The sequence below is a fragment of the Diabrotica virgifera genome, chromosome 10 (assembly GCF_917563875.1).
Source record: "Diabrotica virgifera virgifera chromosome 10, PGI_DIABVI_V3a".
In the NCBI taxonomy this organism is placed as follows: Eukaryota; Metazoa; Arthropoda; class Insecta; order Coleoptera; family Chrysomelidae; genus Diabrotica; species Diabrotica virgifera.
Window position 1 is genome coordinate 150,435,018 of NC_065452.1, and position 19,071 is coordinate 150,454,088.

At 32.2% G+C, this 19,071-nt stretch overlaps 1 protein-coding gene across 1 annotated transcript in view; it reads left to right on the forward strand.

Annotated features, from left to right (window-relative positions):
* LOC114332482 (atrial natriuretic peptide receptor 1) overlaps positions 1-19,071 on the forward strand; it is a 660,741-nt gene that overhangs the window by 202,733 nt on the left and 438,937 nt on the right. The window contains exon 11 of the mRNA XM_050663631.1: positions 42-194. Within this exon, the coding sequence (XP_050519588.1) occupies positions 42-194 (153 nt within the window). The remainder of the gene's footprint in view (positions 1-41; positions 195-19,071) is intronic.

Sequence of the window (19,071 nt, forward strand, 5' to 3'; positions counted from 1 at the left end):
ATTAAGGGGTAAAACAATAATTTAAACTTGTATGGTTACAGGACAACTGTGGACAGCTCCCGAACTCCTTAACCTACCAGCTGTTCCAGACAGAGGAACACAAAGGGGAGATGTTTATTCTTTCGGTATTATTTTACACGAAATAATAATGAGGAAAGGGGTGTTCTATTTGGATAACTACATGGACCCAAAAGGTAAGTGATAAATATATTAATTAAAAAGTTATCATTTTTTTAATAATCGTTTTAGTTGTTTGTTTACATAAAATGTAAACATATATAATGAGTCCTAATTCTTAAAAATATCGCAGCTTCATTTCCGAATAAATAAACAGTTCTACTCGGACCAGATTCTGGTAACTCCTGCTTTCGTGCTTTCTAATACTCGCAAAGCAAACGACCGATGAATTAAAGAAGACCAGGGGAAATCTAAAATTGCGTTTACTACCTGTCTTTTCACCTAGGTAAAAATTCAAACGAATTCTTGATTCAAAAAATGGAAATGGGAGACATTTTATATTTCAATTCATTTAGAGAGAACCATCACGTTTCACGTTAGTGCTGTTTCACATTATAAGTGCTGTTTCACATTATAACAATTTTGAACGTGCGAGGGTTTTCTCGTGCGATAGTTTTGACGCACTTGTCCTTTTCGCACAATAAGAATTGAGTCGCACGAAGATATTTTGCTGTGTTGTTTGGTATATTATTTTTATTTGCACTTTGTGGCTTATGCCTCCTCTACACACCGGCAGACGCATCTGCGGATGCATCTGCCGATGTATCATCGCGTGCTGACCACACATCTGTAGTACACATCTGTAAATCATTCAGTCTGTGTTAATTCTCGGGTGACGCAATATTTACTTTGAATTCACTGCGAAAACTAATGCGTCGTAGAGGTCCGAGGTAAACAACAGACGATCAAATTACCCCCTGTACACATCTGCGGATGCATACGCAGATGCCGTCCGCGGACACGTCTGCCGATGTGTAGAGGAGGCATTAGGTAGGTACATGATACGATGTCGGATATGTATCATTACGATGTATCATTACAAATGGGTATTTTTTGTCCATACTTTTGTCCTAATGTACTGTAATGCGTATTTAATTCATTTGTAATTTCTATTTTGTCAGTTATTATTTCTTATGTTTTTAATTAAAAGTCTTAATTTGTTTTTATAATCGTTGTTCTACTAAGTTATTTGTGGGATGTTGGATTAGCTCATCTAATTAGCTCATACAATCTATGTAATAAACTATTCTAAATGGGAAATAAGCGACAAAATAAAATAAAGAAATAAAATAAATAAGTTAAAAAAATTATTTTATTAACGTTTCGACATCCGACTTGGGCGTCGAAAACGAATTTTTTTTAGTTAAATTGTGGCTTATTTCCCATTTAGACTAGTTTATTATAAAAATTCCACAAGGAAACAGCTTCAGAACAACATTACAATCTATGATTTTCATGTACAGAATTTAAAAGACCCTCTGTCATCCATTTATTTTTAAATGTTGTTCCCCTCGTTTTACATGTTGTTTTTAGATAATTTCACACAAGACGTGACCACCGCCCTACTCCAATTTTCACCGAGTTGTTTACCCTATAAAACTAAATATAATTTTTTACAATAAAAGGTATATTTTATATGGAGCGAAATCAAATTATAGCGTTGTGTTTACTTTATCGTCGAAGAAAGAGAAATAAGAGTTACCGAATTCATTGGGTCCATCCTATTAACGCAAAAAGATACGATTTATATATGTTTATATTCACACATATTGATGGAACACCCTCTATAGTCAACGTTAATTGCAACTATGTAAAATAAAGTTTATTATAATATACTTAGCAGTTTTAATTACTGTTGTTATCAGTAACATATAATTAATTTTGCTGTACTTATAAAATGTGTTTTTTTATTTATCACCTAATTCGTCAAATTAATTAATTCAAATTAATTCGTGCACGGCATACACCATTCCAAGTATTTCTCGTCAAGTTTCTATCTTTATATATTTCTATTGTTTTGTCCCAATGAACAGGTCTCGCTTAAATTAATGTTATTAATATTTCACTATCAATCTGAGACATCATAATATAAAATATATGCACCTATTTTAAACAGCCACAAAGTGTAAATGAAAATAATGTACCAAACAACCAAAGAAACAACCTTCGTGCGACTGAACGACAGTATCATATGAAAGGATGCATTAAGTCCCCTATGCTACTGGGTGCGTAAAGACGGCACGGCTGCCGTCTGTTGTTGTAAGCGAGGGACGGCATAGACACGGCGACTTCACCGAATGTTCCAACCACAGTCTAGTGAGAAAGGCTCCATATGATTACATGCGCCACCATTGGAATGTCGTCGTGCATTCTAACCCTGGCACGTTTAAATTTTTATAATGTGAAACAGCACTATGAATTTAAACGTGCGAGGGTTAGAACGCACGACGACATTCCAATGGTGGCGCATGTAATCATATGGAGCCTTTCTCACTAGACGGTGGTTGGAAGTTCCAACTTGGAACGTTCGGTGAAGTCGCCGTGTTTATGCCGTCCCTCGCTTACAACAACAGACGGCAGCCGTGCCGTCTTTACGCACCCAGTAGCATAGGGAACTTAATGCATCCTTTCATATGATACTGTCGTTCAGTCGCACGAAGGTAGTTTCTTTGGTTGTTTGGTACATTATTTTCATTTACACTTTGTGGCTGTTTAAAGTAGGTGCATACATTTTATATTATGATGTCTCAGATTGATAGTGAAATATTAATAACATTAATTGAAGCGAGAACTGTTCATTGGGACAAAACAATAGAAATATATAAAGATAGAAACTTGACGAGAAATGCTTGGAATGCTGTATGCCGTGCACTTAATAGTGCACGAATTAATTTGAATTAATTAATTTGACGAATTAGATGATAATTCCACTGATGTAGAGGAAGAGGTGGAATAGGATTTATTCGGTGAGACATTCTGTATAGTAACATCTGATGACATATTGATAATTTATTTACGGTACTACCGAAACTAATTACTTTCGTTTCCCGCAAAAAACAAACTGGTAATTTGTTTGTAATCCATAAACCTGTGTCTATTTACAATAACTCATGTACTAGACAGGAATATAAACTAATAGTGAATATGGAAATTTCAACGTTAGTAAGTAATCATGGTAAAATTTTGCTCAAAGTGAACAGTTTTACTTTTTCTCAAGATAAAGTACTAAAATCGGGAGAAACGTATTGGAGGTGCGTAAAACGGTCGTGTAAAGCGAAGATATGCTTGATAAACAACTAATGCTTGTGAATCGTTCCACTCGCGTTTTAATGATAATTTTTACCATGCTCATCCAAATATTTTCCATTTTATTGATGTTTTAAAAAATTTTCAAACTGAAACTTACATTAAAATTAATAATGTCCATGAAAGTAATAGACTTAAAGATCCAAACAGTAGAAAAAAAATTATGTTCGTTAGAGATAGGATACATGAGTATCAAACTAACTGTATCGATCGATACCATTTCGTAAAATGTATGTCGTATTTATTTCAAAGTGACAAATAAACCTTATCAAGCTTAATTTCTAGAATTTTATTACCTGACTTTCCAATTACATTTCAATTAGACCCAGCGTCCAAATCATGTATGCAGAAACAGGTAATTTTATTTTTCAGCGTCGAATTTTAAATTTAGCGTCCAAATCATGCACACCCAAATAAAAAACACATATTATAAGTACAGCAAAATTAATTATATGTTACTGATAACAAAAGTAATTAAAGCTGCTAAGTATATTATAATAAACTTTATTTTACATAGTTGCAATTAACTTTGAGTATAGAGGGTGTTCAATAAATATGTGTAAAAATAAAAATATATAAATCTTATCTTTTTGTGTTAATAGTATGGACCCAATGAATTCGGTTCCTCTTATTTCTCTTTCTTCGAGGATAAAGTAAACAAAACGCTACAATTTTATTTCGCTCTATATGAAATATACCTTTTATTCTACGAAATTATATTTAGTTTTATAGGGTAAACAACTCGGTGAAAACTGGAGTAGGGCGGCGGTCATGTCTTGTGTGAAATTATCTAAAAACAACATTTAAAACGAGGGGAACAACATTTAAAAATGAATGGATGACAGAGGGTCCTTTAAATTCTGTACATGAAAACCATAGATTGTAATGTTGTTCTGAAGCTGTTTCCTTGTGAAATTTTTATAATAAACTAGTCTAAATGGGAAATTAGCCACAATTTAGCTAAAAAAATAATTTTATTAACGTTTCGACGGCCAAATCGGATGTAGAAACGTTAATGAAATCATTTTTTTAGTTCAATTGTGGCTTATTTCCTAATTAGAATAGTTTATTACATAGATTGTATGAGCTAATTAGATTAGCTAATCCAAGATCCCACAAATAACTTAGTAGAACAACGATTATAAAAACAAATTAAGGCTTTAATTAAAAACATAAGAAATAATAACTGACAAAATAGAAATTGCAAATGAATTAAATACGCATTACAGTATATTAGGACAAAAGTATGGACAAAAAATACCTATTTGTAATGATACATCGTAATGATACATATCCGACATCGTATCATGTACCTACCTCAGCCACAAAATGTAAATAAAAATAATGTACTAAACAACACAGCAAAATATCTTCGTGCGACTCAATTCCTGTTGTGTAAAAAGGACAAGTGCGACAAAACTACCGCACGAGAAATATCTCGCACGTTCAAAATTCTTATAATATGAAACAGGACTTAGGGATCATCGGAGAGATATATATGGTCTGCTCTGAACTAAAAGAAAAATCATTTTTCTCCCAATGGCGAATTAAAACAAATAATTCGACACGGACGCTGTCGCGACATCTATTTAAAAAGATCGAGGCTTCATTTCCGAAGAAATAAACACTTTTATTGGGACCAGATTCGGTTAGGCCGATGCCACATTATGCGTTTCCGCCGCATCCGGTGAAAACGCATAGTGTGACATATCGGTCCGGTTGCGTTGGAAACGGATGCGTTTTGAGTCATCGGTACGCGCTTACAAACTGCACCAGACTAAACGCATAGTGTGACAGGTCGGTCCGGTTGCGTTGGAAACGGATGCGTTTTCACCGCATCCGGTCAAAACGCATAATGTGGCATCGGCCTTACTCTTGTATTCGTGCTTTCTAATACTTGCAAAGCAAACGACCGATGGATTAAAGAAGCCTAAGGGAAATAAAAAATTGCATTTCAATGAATTAGACCAGGGCATTTAGCACAAAATAAATAATTTTTTAAATACAGCACCTAGAGACTTGCAGTTTTTTGCATTATATTCAGGATGACATCAGGAAAAAAGTCTACTATTTTAAAATGGGTGGAAATGCATAACTGCACTGTAAAGTGCATAAAATGCATCCAAAATTGCATAAATATAAAAATAAAGTGAAAATCAATATACTAAGGAACAAAATTATTAGGGGGGTTTTTGGGGTCACTGAATACGATTACGCCATTAGAACTGACCTCCGGATCACCTGGTGCCCAAGGTCACGGCAAGAGACGTCATCTTCTGGAGGTTCGATGGTTTTCGGCATTAAATCAATGCAAACGGATTACTCGCGAGTTTTAGGGGTCCCTAAATACGAATATGCCATCAGAATTGACCTCCGCGGTACCTGGTGCCCAGGGTCGTTACTAAGGCACATCATCTTCTGGAGTTTCGAGTGAATTCGGCACTAAATTGATGCAATTGGACTATTCGGGGGGCTTTTTAGGTGGTTAAACACGAATACGAATATGCCATCAGAAGAGACTTCTGGATCACCTGGTGCCCAAGGTCACTGCAAGAAACGTCATCTTTTGGAGTTTCGAGGGATTTCGGTATCAAATTGATGCAAACGGATTACTTACGGGTTTTTGAGGTCGCTAAACACGAATATGCCATCAGAATTGGCCTCCGGGGTACCTGGTGCCCAGGGTCGCTAATAAGTCACGTCATCTTGTGGGGTTTCGAGGGTTTTCGGCATTTAATTGATGCAAATGGATTACTCACGGGTTTTTGGTGTCGCTAAACACGAATATGTCATCAGAATTGACCTTCGTAGTACCTGGTACTCAGGGTCGCTACAAAGGCACGTCATCTTCTAGAGTATCGAGGGCTTTCGGTAGCAAATTGATGCAAACGGATTACTTACGGGATTTTGAGGTCACTAAACACAAATATGCTATCGAAACCGACTCCCTGTGCACCTGGAGCCCAAGCTCACAGCAAGGGGCGTCCTGTTCTGGAGTTTGAGAAATGTCGGCATTAAATTGATAAAAGTGGATTACTCGGGGTTTTTAAGTCGTTAAACACGAATATGCCATCAGAATAGACCACCGGATCACCTGCTGCCCAAGGTCACTGCAAGGGACGTCATCTTCTGGAGTTTCTAGGGCTTTCGGTATTAAATTGATGCAAACGGATTACGGTGCAAAGGTGTGTCATGATGGCATCTTCGTGTTTAACCACCTCAAAAACCCCCCGAGTAGTCCAGTTACACCAATTTAGTGCCGAAATCCCTCGAAACTCCAGAATATGACGTGTCTTTGTAGCGACCCTGGGCACCAGTTACTACGAAGGTCAATTCTGATGACATATTCGTGTTTAGCCACACCAAAAACCCGTGAGTAATCCTTTTGCATCAATTAAATGCCGAAAACCCTCGAAACCCCAGAAGATGACGTGACTTATTAGTGACCCTGGGCACCAGGTACCCTGGAGGCCAATTCTGATGGCATATTCGTGTTTAGCGACCTCAAAAACCCGTAAGTAATCCGTTTGCATCAATTTGATACCGAAAGCCCTCGAAACCCCAGAAGATGACGTCTCTTGCAGTGACCTTGGGCACCAGGTTATCCAGAGGTCTGTTCTGATGGCATATTCGTATTTAGCCACCTCAAAAACCCCCCGAATAGTCCAGTTACGACCCCAGTAACGACCAAGTAATACCCAGTAACGACCCTGGGCACCAGGTACTGAGGAGGTCAATTCTGATGGCATATTTGTATTTAGGGACCCCTGAAACTCGCGAGTAGTCCATTTGCATCGATTTAATGCCGAAAACCATCGAAACTCCAGAAGTTGACGTCTCTTGCCTTGACCTTGGGCACCAGGTGATCCGGAGCTCAGTTCTGATGGCGTAATCGTGTTCAGAGACCCCAAAAACCCCCAAACAATAAATTGTGTTCCTTAGTATACTGATTTGGACTTTATTTTTATATTCATGCAATTTTGGATGCATTTTATGCACTTTACAGTGCAATTATGCATTTCCACTCATTTTTGAACAGTAGACTTTTTTCCTGGCGTCATCCTGAACATAATGCAAAAACTGCAAGTCTCTGGGTGCTGTATTTAAAAAATTATTTATTCGGGTGTTTTTAGTGCTAAATGCCCTGGTCTAAATAGACAGGTAGTGAAATCTAAATTGCATTTTAATGGATAGATAGGTAGTGAAATTCAATTTGAAATTTCCCCTAGTCTTCTTTAACCCTTAAACGCCCAACCTTTTTTAGGTTCCATGTACGCCCAAGGGTGGTAAAAAATGTCCACCTCGAAAATAGCTAATATATTTATTGAGAGTTGTTGAAAATGGATTAAACTTAAGAATCTTATGCTTAATAAACACAGCATCTTCTAAAATATTAATATAAACAATTTACACACCTTACAACAAAATTAAAATATACATCAAAATTAACATACCAGTAAAAGCCAGTAATTCAAATTTGTCGATTTTCTCCATATTCTTCCTTTCAGCCTCCTCATTGGCGGATAATTATGTAGATTATGTAATTATACGTCGATAATTATATGAATTATCTTCCTACCAACGAGAAACCTTTAGTAACAAGTTTTACCAAAGGGTGTACTTTTTATGCCCATCCATATATAACTCAAGATGCTACTTTTATTTTCAAAAATATCGGTAGAACCAAATTAACATTCGATAAAGGGATGTCTTTTTAACAATAAATAATTTTTTAAAAATTTTTAAACACGTAATAAATATGTTACAAGGGAATACGCATTAGGTGGACATTTTTTACCCACCCTTGGGCGTTTAAGGGTTAATTCATCGTTCGTTTTCTTTGCAACTATTAGAAAGCACGAATACAGGAGTTACCAGAATCTGGTCCCAATAGAAATGTTTATTTCTTCGGAAATAAAGCTTCGATCTTTTTAAGTAGATGTCGCTACAGCGTCCGTATCGAATTATGTATTTGGCATAATTCGTCTTTGGGAGACAAATCATTTCTCTTTCCGTTCAGCGCAAACCATATATACCTCTCCGATGATCGCTAATGAGGGTGATCTTACGTACGTAAGAGGGTGATGGTTATCTATGAACGAATTGAAATATAAGATTCTCTCATTTTCATTTCACAATTCTTAATTGTTAATAACTACATATTGTAAAAATGGATCTACAATCTTGATATTGCGTGAAAGTTAGCTCCTGTAGTGTTAAAAATATTCTCGAAAGGCTATAGCGGGATAAGATGGTCAAAATTGCACCAAGCTCGATTCAGTTTTGGGTTTAGCCATTCGAAAATATATAATTGAAAACTCACTCAGCCAAATTTTCAAGTCCCTAGATGCACCGGGGGGTCCGCTATGGAAAAAGACGTGTTTTTTTGAAAACATTTTTTTCCAGACGCTGTATTGCTGCAAAAAATCTGAAAAAATTAACGAATACGTATCTTAATAACACAAAGCTGCCTGATTTTTTTCAGATTTTTATCTTCAAAATTGAGCGCAGGAAAAATTTTTGAAATGTTCAAAAAAATTTTAGGTTATGTTGTAAATTTTTCGCCAACTTTAAAATATTGTTATTTTATGTATTTTTTTTCGAATGGCATAGGCATCATTATCATTTTCGACGTGGAAAATACCTAAAAATCGAAAAAACTGTTTTTTTTGGCATTTTCTGAAGTTTTTGACTCATAAACTCAACAACATACAGCTAAATTAATCATCATTTACATTTTTGTATGTATTGTTACATTTACAATCAAAATCAGCTATTAGAACTTATTTTTTTCCTACAGCATGCTCAAAAACCCCGTTTTTCGGCGTTTTTACTAAATAGCCTCAGAAATCAGTAAAAAAAAAATAATTCTTTTAACGTTTAAAAAATTAAAATTTTGTTGTTCTCGATAGAATGTAATACAATTAATACTTAAATAAATTATTTTTTTGTTTTGCACGATTGTTTGAATTTCATATATAATAATATGGTCCCATTAAAGGTACCCTGCCATAGGCTTATAAAAAAAAATCAATAAATTAATTTTTTTCACGTTTTAACGTTTAAAAATAAAATTTTTGTAGTATTCGATAGAAAATGTTGACCCTTTATAAAAATGCTTGTTGCGTTTGTGATTTTCAAACCGCGCTAAGGTTAAAAAAAGCTCGGCACTTTGGTGCCGTACGCAAGGAAGCGCTTCTAGCCACGTTTTTGGAAAAAACTCAGGATAAACCAGTCCTTAAGTACCCACCGTCGAAGCCACTAACTACTTACGTAATAAAAATATTTTTAAAATAATAAAATAAGAACATCTACGGTTTCGTTTTGATTAAAAAATAACAGGATCCCCAGGAGCTAGGTGCTTTGGAAAAAAAAACTTGTTTTTTGAAAAAAATTATTTTTAGACGCTGTATTACTGCAGAAAATCTGAAAAAATTAATCAAGGCGTATCTTAACGATACAAGCAACCTGATTTTTTTTTAGATTTTTAGCTTCAGAATTGAGCACAGGAAATTTTTTTGAAATTTTCAAAAAAATTTTAGGTTATGTTGGAAATTTTTCGCCAACTTTAAAATATTGTTATTTTGTGAATTTCTTTCCATTCTGTCGAATGGCCTAGGCATCATTATCATTTTCGACGTGGAAAATACCTAAAAATCGAAAAAACTGTTTTTCTTTCTGAAGTTTTTGACTCATAACCTCAACAACATACAGCTAAATTAATCATAATTTACCTTTTTTATGTATTATTATCTTTACCATCAAAATCAGCTAATGAAACTTTTTTTTTACTAAATAGCCTCAAAAATCAGTCAAAAAATAATTTTTTCAACGTTTAAAAAATTAAAATTTTGTTATCAATAGAATATAATACAATTAATACTTAAATAAGTGATTTATTTGCACGATTATTTGAATTTCATATAATATAATAATATCGTCCCATTAAGGGTATCCTGCCATAGGCTTATAAAAAAATCAATAAATTAATGTTTTTAACGTTTAAAAAATAAAATGTTTGTGGTGTTTGATACAAAAAAACCTCCTCAAGTACTGCCGTCGAAGTCACTAACTACTTACGTAATAAAAATCGTGTTATTAAACGTTAATGAGGAATTATTATATAAATAAATTACTAAATTATTTGAACTATTTAATTGCTTAAATAGTGCAACCTAAAGAGTGCAGTGTTTAAAGGAATTAATAAATTATTTATTAAAAAGTTACTACGTACTCATGAAATTACAAAATTCAAATTCAAATTAATATACAGGATGATGCAAAGGAAAGGAATAAATTCGTTATTTATTAAACTGTCGACTCTAAGGAAAAATCCCGAAAGAGGTCGATTTTTTAATTGTGATTTTTTGGCATATATATGATACTAGTAGTGACGTCATCCATCTGGGCGCGATGACGTAATCGATAAATTTTTTTAATGAGGATTACGGTTATTTTGAAATCCATAATAGTAAAGAACTTTGGTTTGTATAATGGTATAAAATTTTATTAAAAAACTTTTAAAAAAGTCATCCAAGAACATCCAGAATGTTTTCGATCTAGTCAAATCATCTTCAGTGACATTCTGTGCAGTAATTGAAACTAGCCCACTAGTTGATATATAGTCTTTAAAATTACATAATTTTATTAAAATAAAATTTTTCTTAAAATTATACTTTTGGAATGACAAAGTCAAGACGAGTGACACAGACCGAATTCCGTCTTGACCTCGAACTCGTTGTGACAAGTACCCCTTCAGTTTTTCGAGCAGGGAAGCCATGCTGCTTTTGAGCTTTAGTAAAATCCATTAATACAGTCGAACCCGCTTATTAGAACCCCTGTTATAGGAATATCCCGGTTTATGGAATATAAATTCAAGTTCCCGAAACATTTCCATTTACTCCTTAATAAATTTATCTGTTTATTGGAATAGGATCTAACTAGATAATACCGCTTATTAGCATATTTTGCAGGTCAAAGAATATTTTTTTTTACAATTTACTAAAAATTTAAATTATGTTTGGTATTATGGTTTGTCGTCAACGGCCGGTAGTGCTGGATTAGATATTATTAGGGTAATAAATATTTATTACTTTGTTAGGAATACCAATTCGATCTTTAGCATAGCCGACAAATGCATGGGTCATAAAATAATTTTTATTTGTCTACACAAAGGCACTGTTGCCTGTTATAAAATTGTTAGAAGCAGTTTAGTTAGAATTCACTCAGAGAGTACCTACTTGTTTGCAAGATGGAATTATGGCTTTGTTAAATTCGAAGAGAAGAGAAAAGAACAAGAATGTAACAATCCATTTCTTGACGCCAATAAAACTTCTATTCAACCAATGGATTAAGGATGACCACACGGATTAACAACGAAAAAGCTATAATTACCAATAATTTCTCAAGAAAAAAAAAGTAATTTTGTTATATAGGTATGCATTTTAATAAGAAAATATTTACATATCTACATATTGCATACATTTCATATTAATTATATAATGTATTCATTCACATACATGTAAAGTAATTTGGTATTTAACACATACATAGATAAGTACAGTTACACTACTGTATTATTAACGTAAAAAGACCTAAAACCATTTACATACACTGAATATGTAGGTACATATAATATGATATACATATTGGCATAGTATGTAATAAAACTACATATTGGTATAGTATGTAAAACTACACATTGGCACAGTATGTAAATAATATTATTACGTATATTCGGTAACACTTATTTCGACTAGCCACCAATGATCGGTTATTAGAATATCCCGGTTATAAGAATATTTTTGCCTTGCACAAAGGCTATTCCAATAAGCGGGTTCGACTGTATCGACATTGTGCCGCATTTCAAAAGTATAATTTTAATGTTGTTCTGAAGCTCTTTCCTTTGGCATTTTTATGATTAACTATTTATATGGGAAGTTTTAATAAATAATTATGTAATTTTGAAGACTACATAATAATATATCAACTAGAGGGCTATAGTTTAAGTAACTAAACAGAATGTCACTGAAGATGATCTGACTAGATCGAAAATGTTCTGATGTTTTTCTATAATCTATTTGGATGACTTTTTTAAAAGTTTTTTAATAGAATTTTATACCATTATACAAACCGAAGTTTTTTATTTCTGTGTAAGTTTTTTAACTATGGTACACAGCCAATCACTGGGACTTTACTATAATTTGGTTATTCGAAAGGTTATTCAATTCTCTATTCAGTAGTATAAACATTACCATTATTAGAAAGGACTAAGTTTTCAATCTAATAGCACATAAAATAACATCAAAAATATTACTCTATATCCCACCAGATTGAAAACAATGGAAACATTACCCTTATTATTTATACAGAGTGACCAAATTTTTTTTAAATAAATTAATTTACAAAAAAAAATAATGTATGTAATTTATTTAATTCAAAATATATTTTACTTTCAGAAAACGGAAAAAAATGTTTATTCGAAAAACAAACATTGCTTTTCGCTTAAATAAAATGTTCAAACTTCCAAGAGGCAGGTGGCTAGCAGGAGCTGGCTTGAACATTGAATTTAAGTGAAAAGCAATGTTTATATCTTAAACATTTTCTTCTGTTTTCTAACAGCAGTAAAATATATTTTGAAGTAAATACATTATTTAAATTCTTCTTTTTATATCAATTAATTTAATTCAAATTTTTTTTGGACACCCTGTACAAATAATTGTGTTAGTGTTTATATTAATGAATAGAGAACTGAATATCCTTTGAAATGAGTTGCCACACGATCCATATTCTCATTTAAAAACATCATCGATTACGTCATCACGCCCAGATTTTTTCCAAAAGTCGCCAGTTTACGAAATAACGAATTTATTCCTTTCTTTGCACCATGCAGTATATTAATTTGAATTTTGTAATTTCATGATTGTGTAGTAACTTTTTAATAATTAATTTATTAATCCGTTTAAACTTAATCAATTAAGTAATTCAAATAATTTAATAATTATTTATTTAAATAATAATTCCTCATTAACGTTTAATAAAAATATTTTTTTATTTATTTTTTTTTATTTTTTAATCAAAACCAAACCGTAGATTTTCTTATTTTATTATTTTAAAAATATTTTTATTACGTAAGTAGTTAGTGGCTTCGATGGCGGGTACTTGAGGACTGGTTTATCCTGAGTTTTTTCCAAAAACGTGGCTAGAAGCGCTTCCTTGCGTACGGCAACAAGGTGCCGAGCTTTCTTAACTTTAGCGCCCTTTGAAAATCACAACCGCAACAAGCATTTTTATAAAGGGGCAACATTTTCTATCGAGTACTACAAAAATTTTATTTTTTAAACGTTAAAACAATTAATTTATTAATTTTTTTATAAGCCTATGGCAGGGTACCCTTAATGGGACGATATTATTATATATGAAATTCAAACAATCGTGCAAAACAAAAAATAATTTATTTAAGTAAAAATTGTATTACATTCTATCGAGAACAACAAAATTTTAATGTTAGAAGAATTATTTTTTTTACTGATTTCTGAGGCTATTAAGGAAAAACGCAGAAAACGGGGTTTTTGAGCATGCTGTAGGAAAAAAATAAGTTCTAATAGCTGATTTTGATTGTAAATGTAACAATACATACAAAAATGTAAATGATGATTAATTTAGCTGTATGTTGTTGAGTTTATGAGTCAAAAACTTCAGAAAATGCCAAAAAAAAAACGGTTTTTTCGATTTTTAGGTATTTTCCACGTCGAAAATGATAATGATGCCTATGCTATTCGAAAGAATTGAAAAAAATACATAAAATAACAATATTTTAAAGTTGGCGAAAAATTTACAACATAACCTAAAAAAATTTTGAAAATTTCAAAAATTTTTCCTGCGCTCAATTTTGAAGATAAAAATCTGAAAAAAATCAGGCAGCTTTGTATTATTAAGATACGCATTCATTAACTTTTTCAGATTTTTGCAGCAATACAGCGTCTGGAAAAAAATGTTTTCAAAAAACACGTCTTTTTCCATAGCGGACCCCCCCGGTGCACCTAGGGACTTGAAAATTTGGCTGAGAGAGTTTTCAATTATATATTTTCGAATGGCTAAACCCAAAACTGAATCGAGCCTGGTGCAATTTTGACCATCTTATCCCGCTATAGCCTTTCAGAGTGATTCGTAGATTGGTTTAAAAGATCTTTAATTTGTTTATTCCAAACTTTTTTGCAATAATATTGGCAAAAAATAAACTTACAGTAATTCCCACGGGTAGCATAAGAAAGAGGGCGAGTTATTCTATCAAAAGAATTTTAATAAAATAAAGAAAACTATTTCTAACATTTCAAAATTTAATTGTAAAAATATTGCAACTATTCTAACTGGGAAATAAGCCACAGTTTAACTTAAAAAATGATTAACGTTTCGACTTCCACATTTTTTAAGTTAAATTGTGGCTTATTTCCCAGTTAGAATAGTAAATTATCAAAACATTTGAAACTAAATTTCCTTCTATAATTATAAATTTCTTCCGGTTCTACTTTGTTAAACCTTTTAAATTCATTACATTGTTAAAATTAAAACTAGAATTTCAATTATGGTGAATGAGCTAACTCCTCCACCAAAAGTTTAAATGTTCCACAAAATTCGCTAATTTTTAAAGCTCGACGGTGTATTTCTAATAATTTTATTTTATAATCTCATATCAGATGAACCTGTGTTTAAAACTAACTATCGGATAAAATATATTGTCAGGGCAAAGGGTAAAATAAAATGAGTGCAATTGTAATCAATAACATACTTCTCGTTTATATTGATTTCCCGTTGTATTGAATGTATTATAACCAGAATACATAATTTACATCAAGTTTTAGATAGTGGGTTTCCAATTGGTAATAGCATTTATAAAATATTCATTTATTTTATATGTTTAACATTTTTTCCAATAAATGTTATTAAAAATTTATTTATTGTAGTTTGATATATAATATTATTAGTAATTCCGTGGGATTTCATTTTTAAATTATTTTTTTTATTACAAGACAAGGAACGAAACACATGGACTTGTAAGAAGAATAAAAAATGAACCCTGGTAATGTTTTTCGAAAGAAATGGAACATGATTTTTATGGTCTGCAGAAGGAAATATAGCGCTTTATAAAATCAAAGGACGCAGGTAAAAGAACTTATAGAACCAAAAATCTAGATCTAGAAAAAATCGACTTACGTCGATCTAAAAAAGAACTTACGTAAATGAAGAAGTTAATATATAAATGCAGGAAGTTTGAAAAATAAGTAGTTAAAAAGCTACTAGTAGGAAAAATTACTCGAGGGAACCTTGTAGAGGCATATTTAAACTTGAATATAGGGACTTTATAAGAGATCTTGAAAAAAGCTCTTGATGGTGAAACAGCTGGAATAAATGTAAATGGAGTTCCCATTAACAATATTAGATATGCGGCTGACACTGTCATCTTAGCGAAAAATGTTGGGGACCTTCAGAGGCTGGTGACCAGAATAGCGAAATTTGGACAAAAATACGGTCTAACAATGAACGTCAAGGAGACAAAGTTTATAGAGAATTTAAGAGATCTTTAAAAAAGCTTTTGAGGGTAAAATAGCTGGAATAAAGGTAAATGGAGTTCCCATTAACAACATTAGATATGCGGCTGATACTCTCATCTTAGCGGAAAATGTTGGGGACCTTCAGAGGCTGGTGAACAGAATAGCGAAGTTTGGACAACAATACGGTCTAACAATGAACGTCAAGAAGACAAAGTTTATGAAAATACCGAAAACTCAAATAAATAATGAGAATCTCTTCATAAACGGATCTAATGTCGAACAAGTCGACCAATATGCATATCTTGGAACAATCAGAATATAAAAGGCTAGAGATAATTTTAACAAAACGAGAAAAGTGCTCTGCACAAAAGATTTGAAGTTGGAGCTAAGAGTTAGGTTGGCTAGGTGCTACGTTTTCTCAACTTTGTTTTATGGAATGGAAGCTTGGACCTTGAGTGCGGCATCAATGAAAAAACTAGAATCATTCGAGCTGTGAGTGTACAGAAGGATTCTGAAAACATCGTGGACAGAACACGTCACAAACAAAGAGGTTCTGAAAAAGATGAATAAAGAAATGAAAGTCTTAAATACATACAATCAAAACCAGAAAATTGGAATATCTCGGTCATACAGGGTGAGTCATGAGGAACTGTACATACTCCTACCTCGTATAGAGGCCCCTATGGGGAATAACAAATGACCATTAAAAAGTGTCTGCTTTCATTTTTTAATAATATACAGGGCGAGTTTCGCATTTTGACAGAAATTTGTATTCGTCATAATTTTTGAACGGTCAGATCGATGTGTCTCTTATTTTGGTCAATAATTACACTATTGCCACCTAATCAACTGATTTATTCAAACTAGAAAAAAATCAGGTCCGGCTTTAAAAAAATTAGTTCGTTTGGGTCTTAGAAAAAATTTCACCCTGTATAAGCTTTTTGAAAACTCTAATATGAATTTTACAAATTAGACAAATAGGCAATTAAAATAACATATTTATTTTTTTCCGCACACGATTGCTTAATTTTTGATAAAAAAATCAAATTTGATTATGAATTAAAAGTTTGGTAAAGTTAACCATAGATTTAACAAAATTAACTTTTCTTACCAAAATTAATTTTTTTTGAACAAATATTTAATTTATGTTAGCACCAATCAACTGATTTATTCAAACAAGGAAAAAATCAGGCCCGGATTTAAAAAATAAGTTCGTTTTGGTCTTAGAAAAAATTTCACCCTGTATACGCTTTTTGAAAACTCTAATATGATTTTTACAAATTAGACAAATAGGCAATTAAAATGGCATATTTATTTTTTTCCCCACACGATTACTTAATTTTTTATAAAAAAAATCAAATTTGACTATGAATAATTAAAAGTTTGGTAAAGTGCACCATAGATTAAAAAAAATAACTTTTATTACAAAAATGAATTTTTTTTGAACAAATATTTAATTTATGTTATCACCCAATCAACTGATTTATTCAAACTAGAGACAAATTAGGCCCGGATTTAAAAAATTAGTTTGTTTGGGTCTTAGAAAAAATTTCACCTTAAACAAATACGCAATTAAAATGGCATATTTATTTTTTCCCCACACGATTATTTATTTTTTTATTAACAATCAAATTTGACTATGCATAAACAGTTTGGCAAAGTTTTTGCATAGATTTAAAAAAATTAACTTTTTTTACAAAAATTAATTTACAAAAACAACGTTTTCCTTAAAATTAAAAGTTTTACCAATTTTGTTTCTATAACACGTCTAGATCTAAAACTTCCCCATAACACTTCTTTTGGACTCTATAGTTTAACATAGACGTGATCAAATTGATAAACTTTAAATTTTTCCACCTAATTTTTGCGATTTACAAGTTTGCAACTTTTACAAGAAGAAGACTGAAAGTCTACAACAATTTTCATAGTCTTCACAATGGTAAGAGGTATGTGCTCTAAAAATTTCAGAAAAAAAATATTAAAATGGAACAGAGTTGTAGCGAGTTATACCGTGAGTTCATTTTTTTTTCCTTTTTAGGTTAAAATTCCGATTTTGACAAATTTGATTTGTTAATAAAAAATTAAGTAATCGTGTGGGGAAAAAATAAATATGCCATTTTAATTGCCTATTTGTCTTATTTGTAAAATTAATATTAGAGTTTTCAAAAAGCGTATACAGGGTGAAAGTTTTTCTAAGGCCAAAACGAACTAATTTTTTAAATCCGGACCTGATTTTTCTCTAGTTTGAATAAATCAGTTGGTTGGATGGTAACATAAATTACTTATTTGTGCAAAAAAAAAAATAATTTTTGTAACAAAAGTTATTTTTTTAAAATCTATGGTTCACTTTACCAAACTTTTAATTCATAGTGAATTTGATTTTTTTTATAAAAAATTAAGTAATCGTGTGCGGAAAAAAATAAGTATGCCATTTTAATTGCCTATTTGTCTAATTTGTAAAATTCATATTAGAGTTTTCATAAAGCGTATACAGGGTGAAATTTTTTCTAAGACCCAAACGAACTAATTTTTTTAAAGCCGGACCTGATTTTTTTTTAGTTTGAATAAATTAGTTGATTAGGTGGTAATAGTGTAACGATTGGCCAAAATAAGAGACACATCGATCTGGCCGTTCAAAAATTATGACGAATACAAATTTCTGACAAAATGCGAAACTCGCCCTGTATATTATTAAACAATGGGAGCAGACACTTTTTAATGGTCATTTGTTATTCCCCATAGGAGCCTCTGTACGAGGTAGGAGTATGTACAGTTCCTCATGACTCACCCTGTATTACACGTGGAGAGAGAGATACAACTTGCTCCAATTGATTACGCAGGGAAAGATTCAAGAAAAAGAGGCATAGGGAGACGAAAAATATCGTGGCTTTGCAACCTGAGAGAATGGTACGGATGTACATCAAATGAACTTTTCAGAGTAACCGTCTCTAAACTCCGAATAGCTATGGTGATTGCCAACCTCCGTCACGGAGATGGCACTTAAAGAAGATAGGCACCTTGTAACCTTAAAAATAATAATTTTTACCTGTGTTACTGGGTTAAACCTTAAATAATTTTTAATTCAAAACACTAGTTTTTGAGAAAAATTATTATTATTTAATTAAAAATGGCTTCAAAGTGAGCTTAAAAAAGTAGGAGGTCTGCCAATTTTTTAAAAACTCTTTTAAAACAAGTT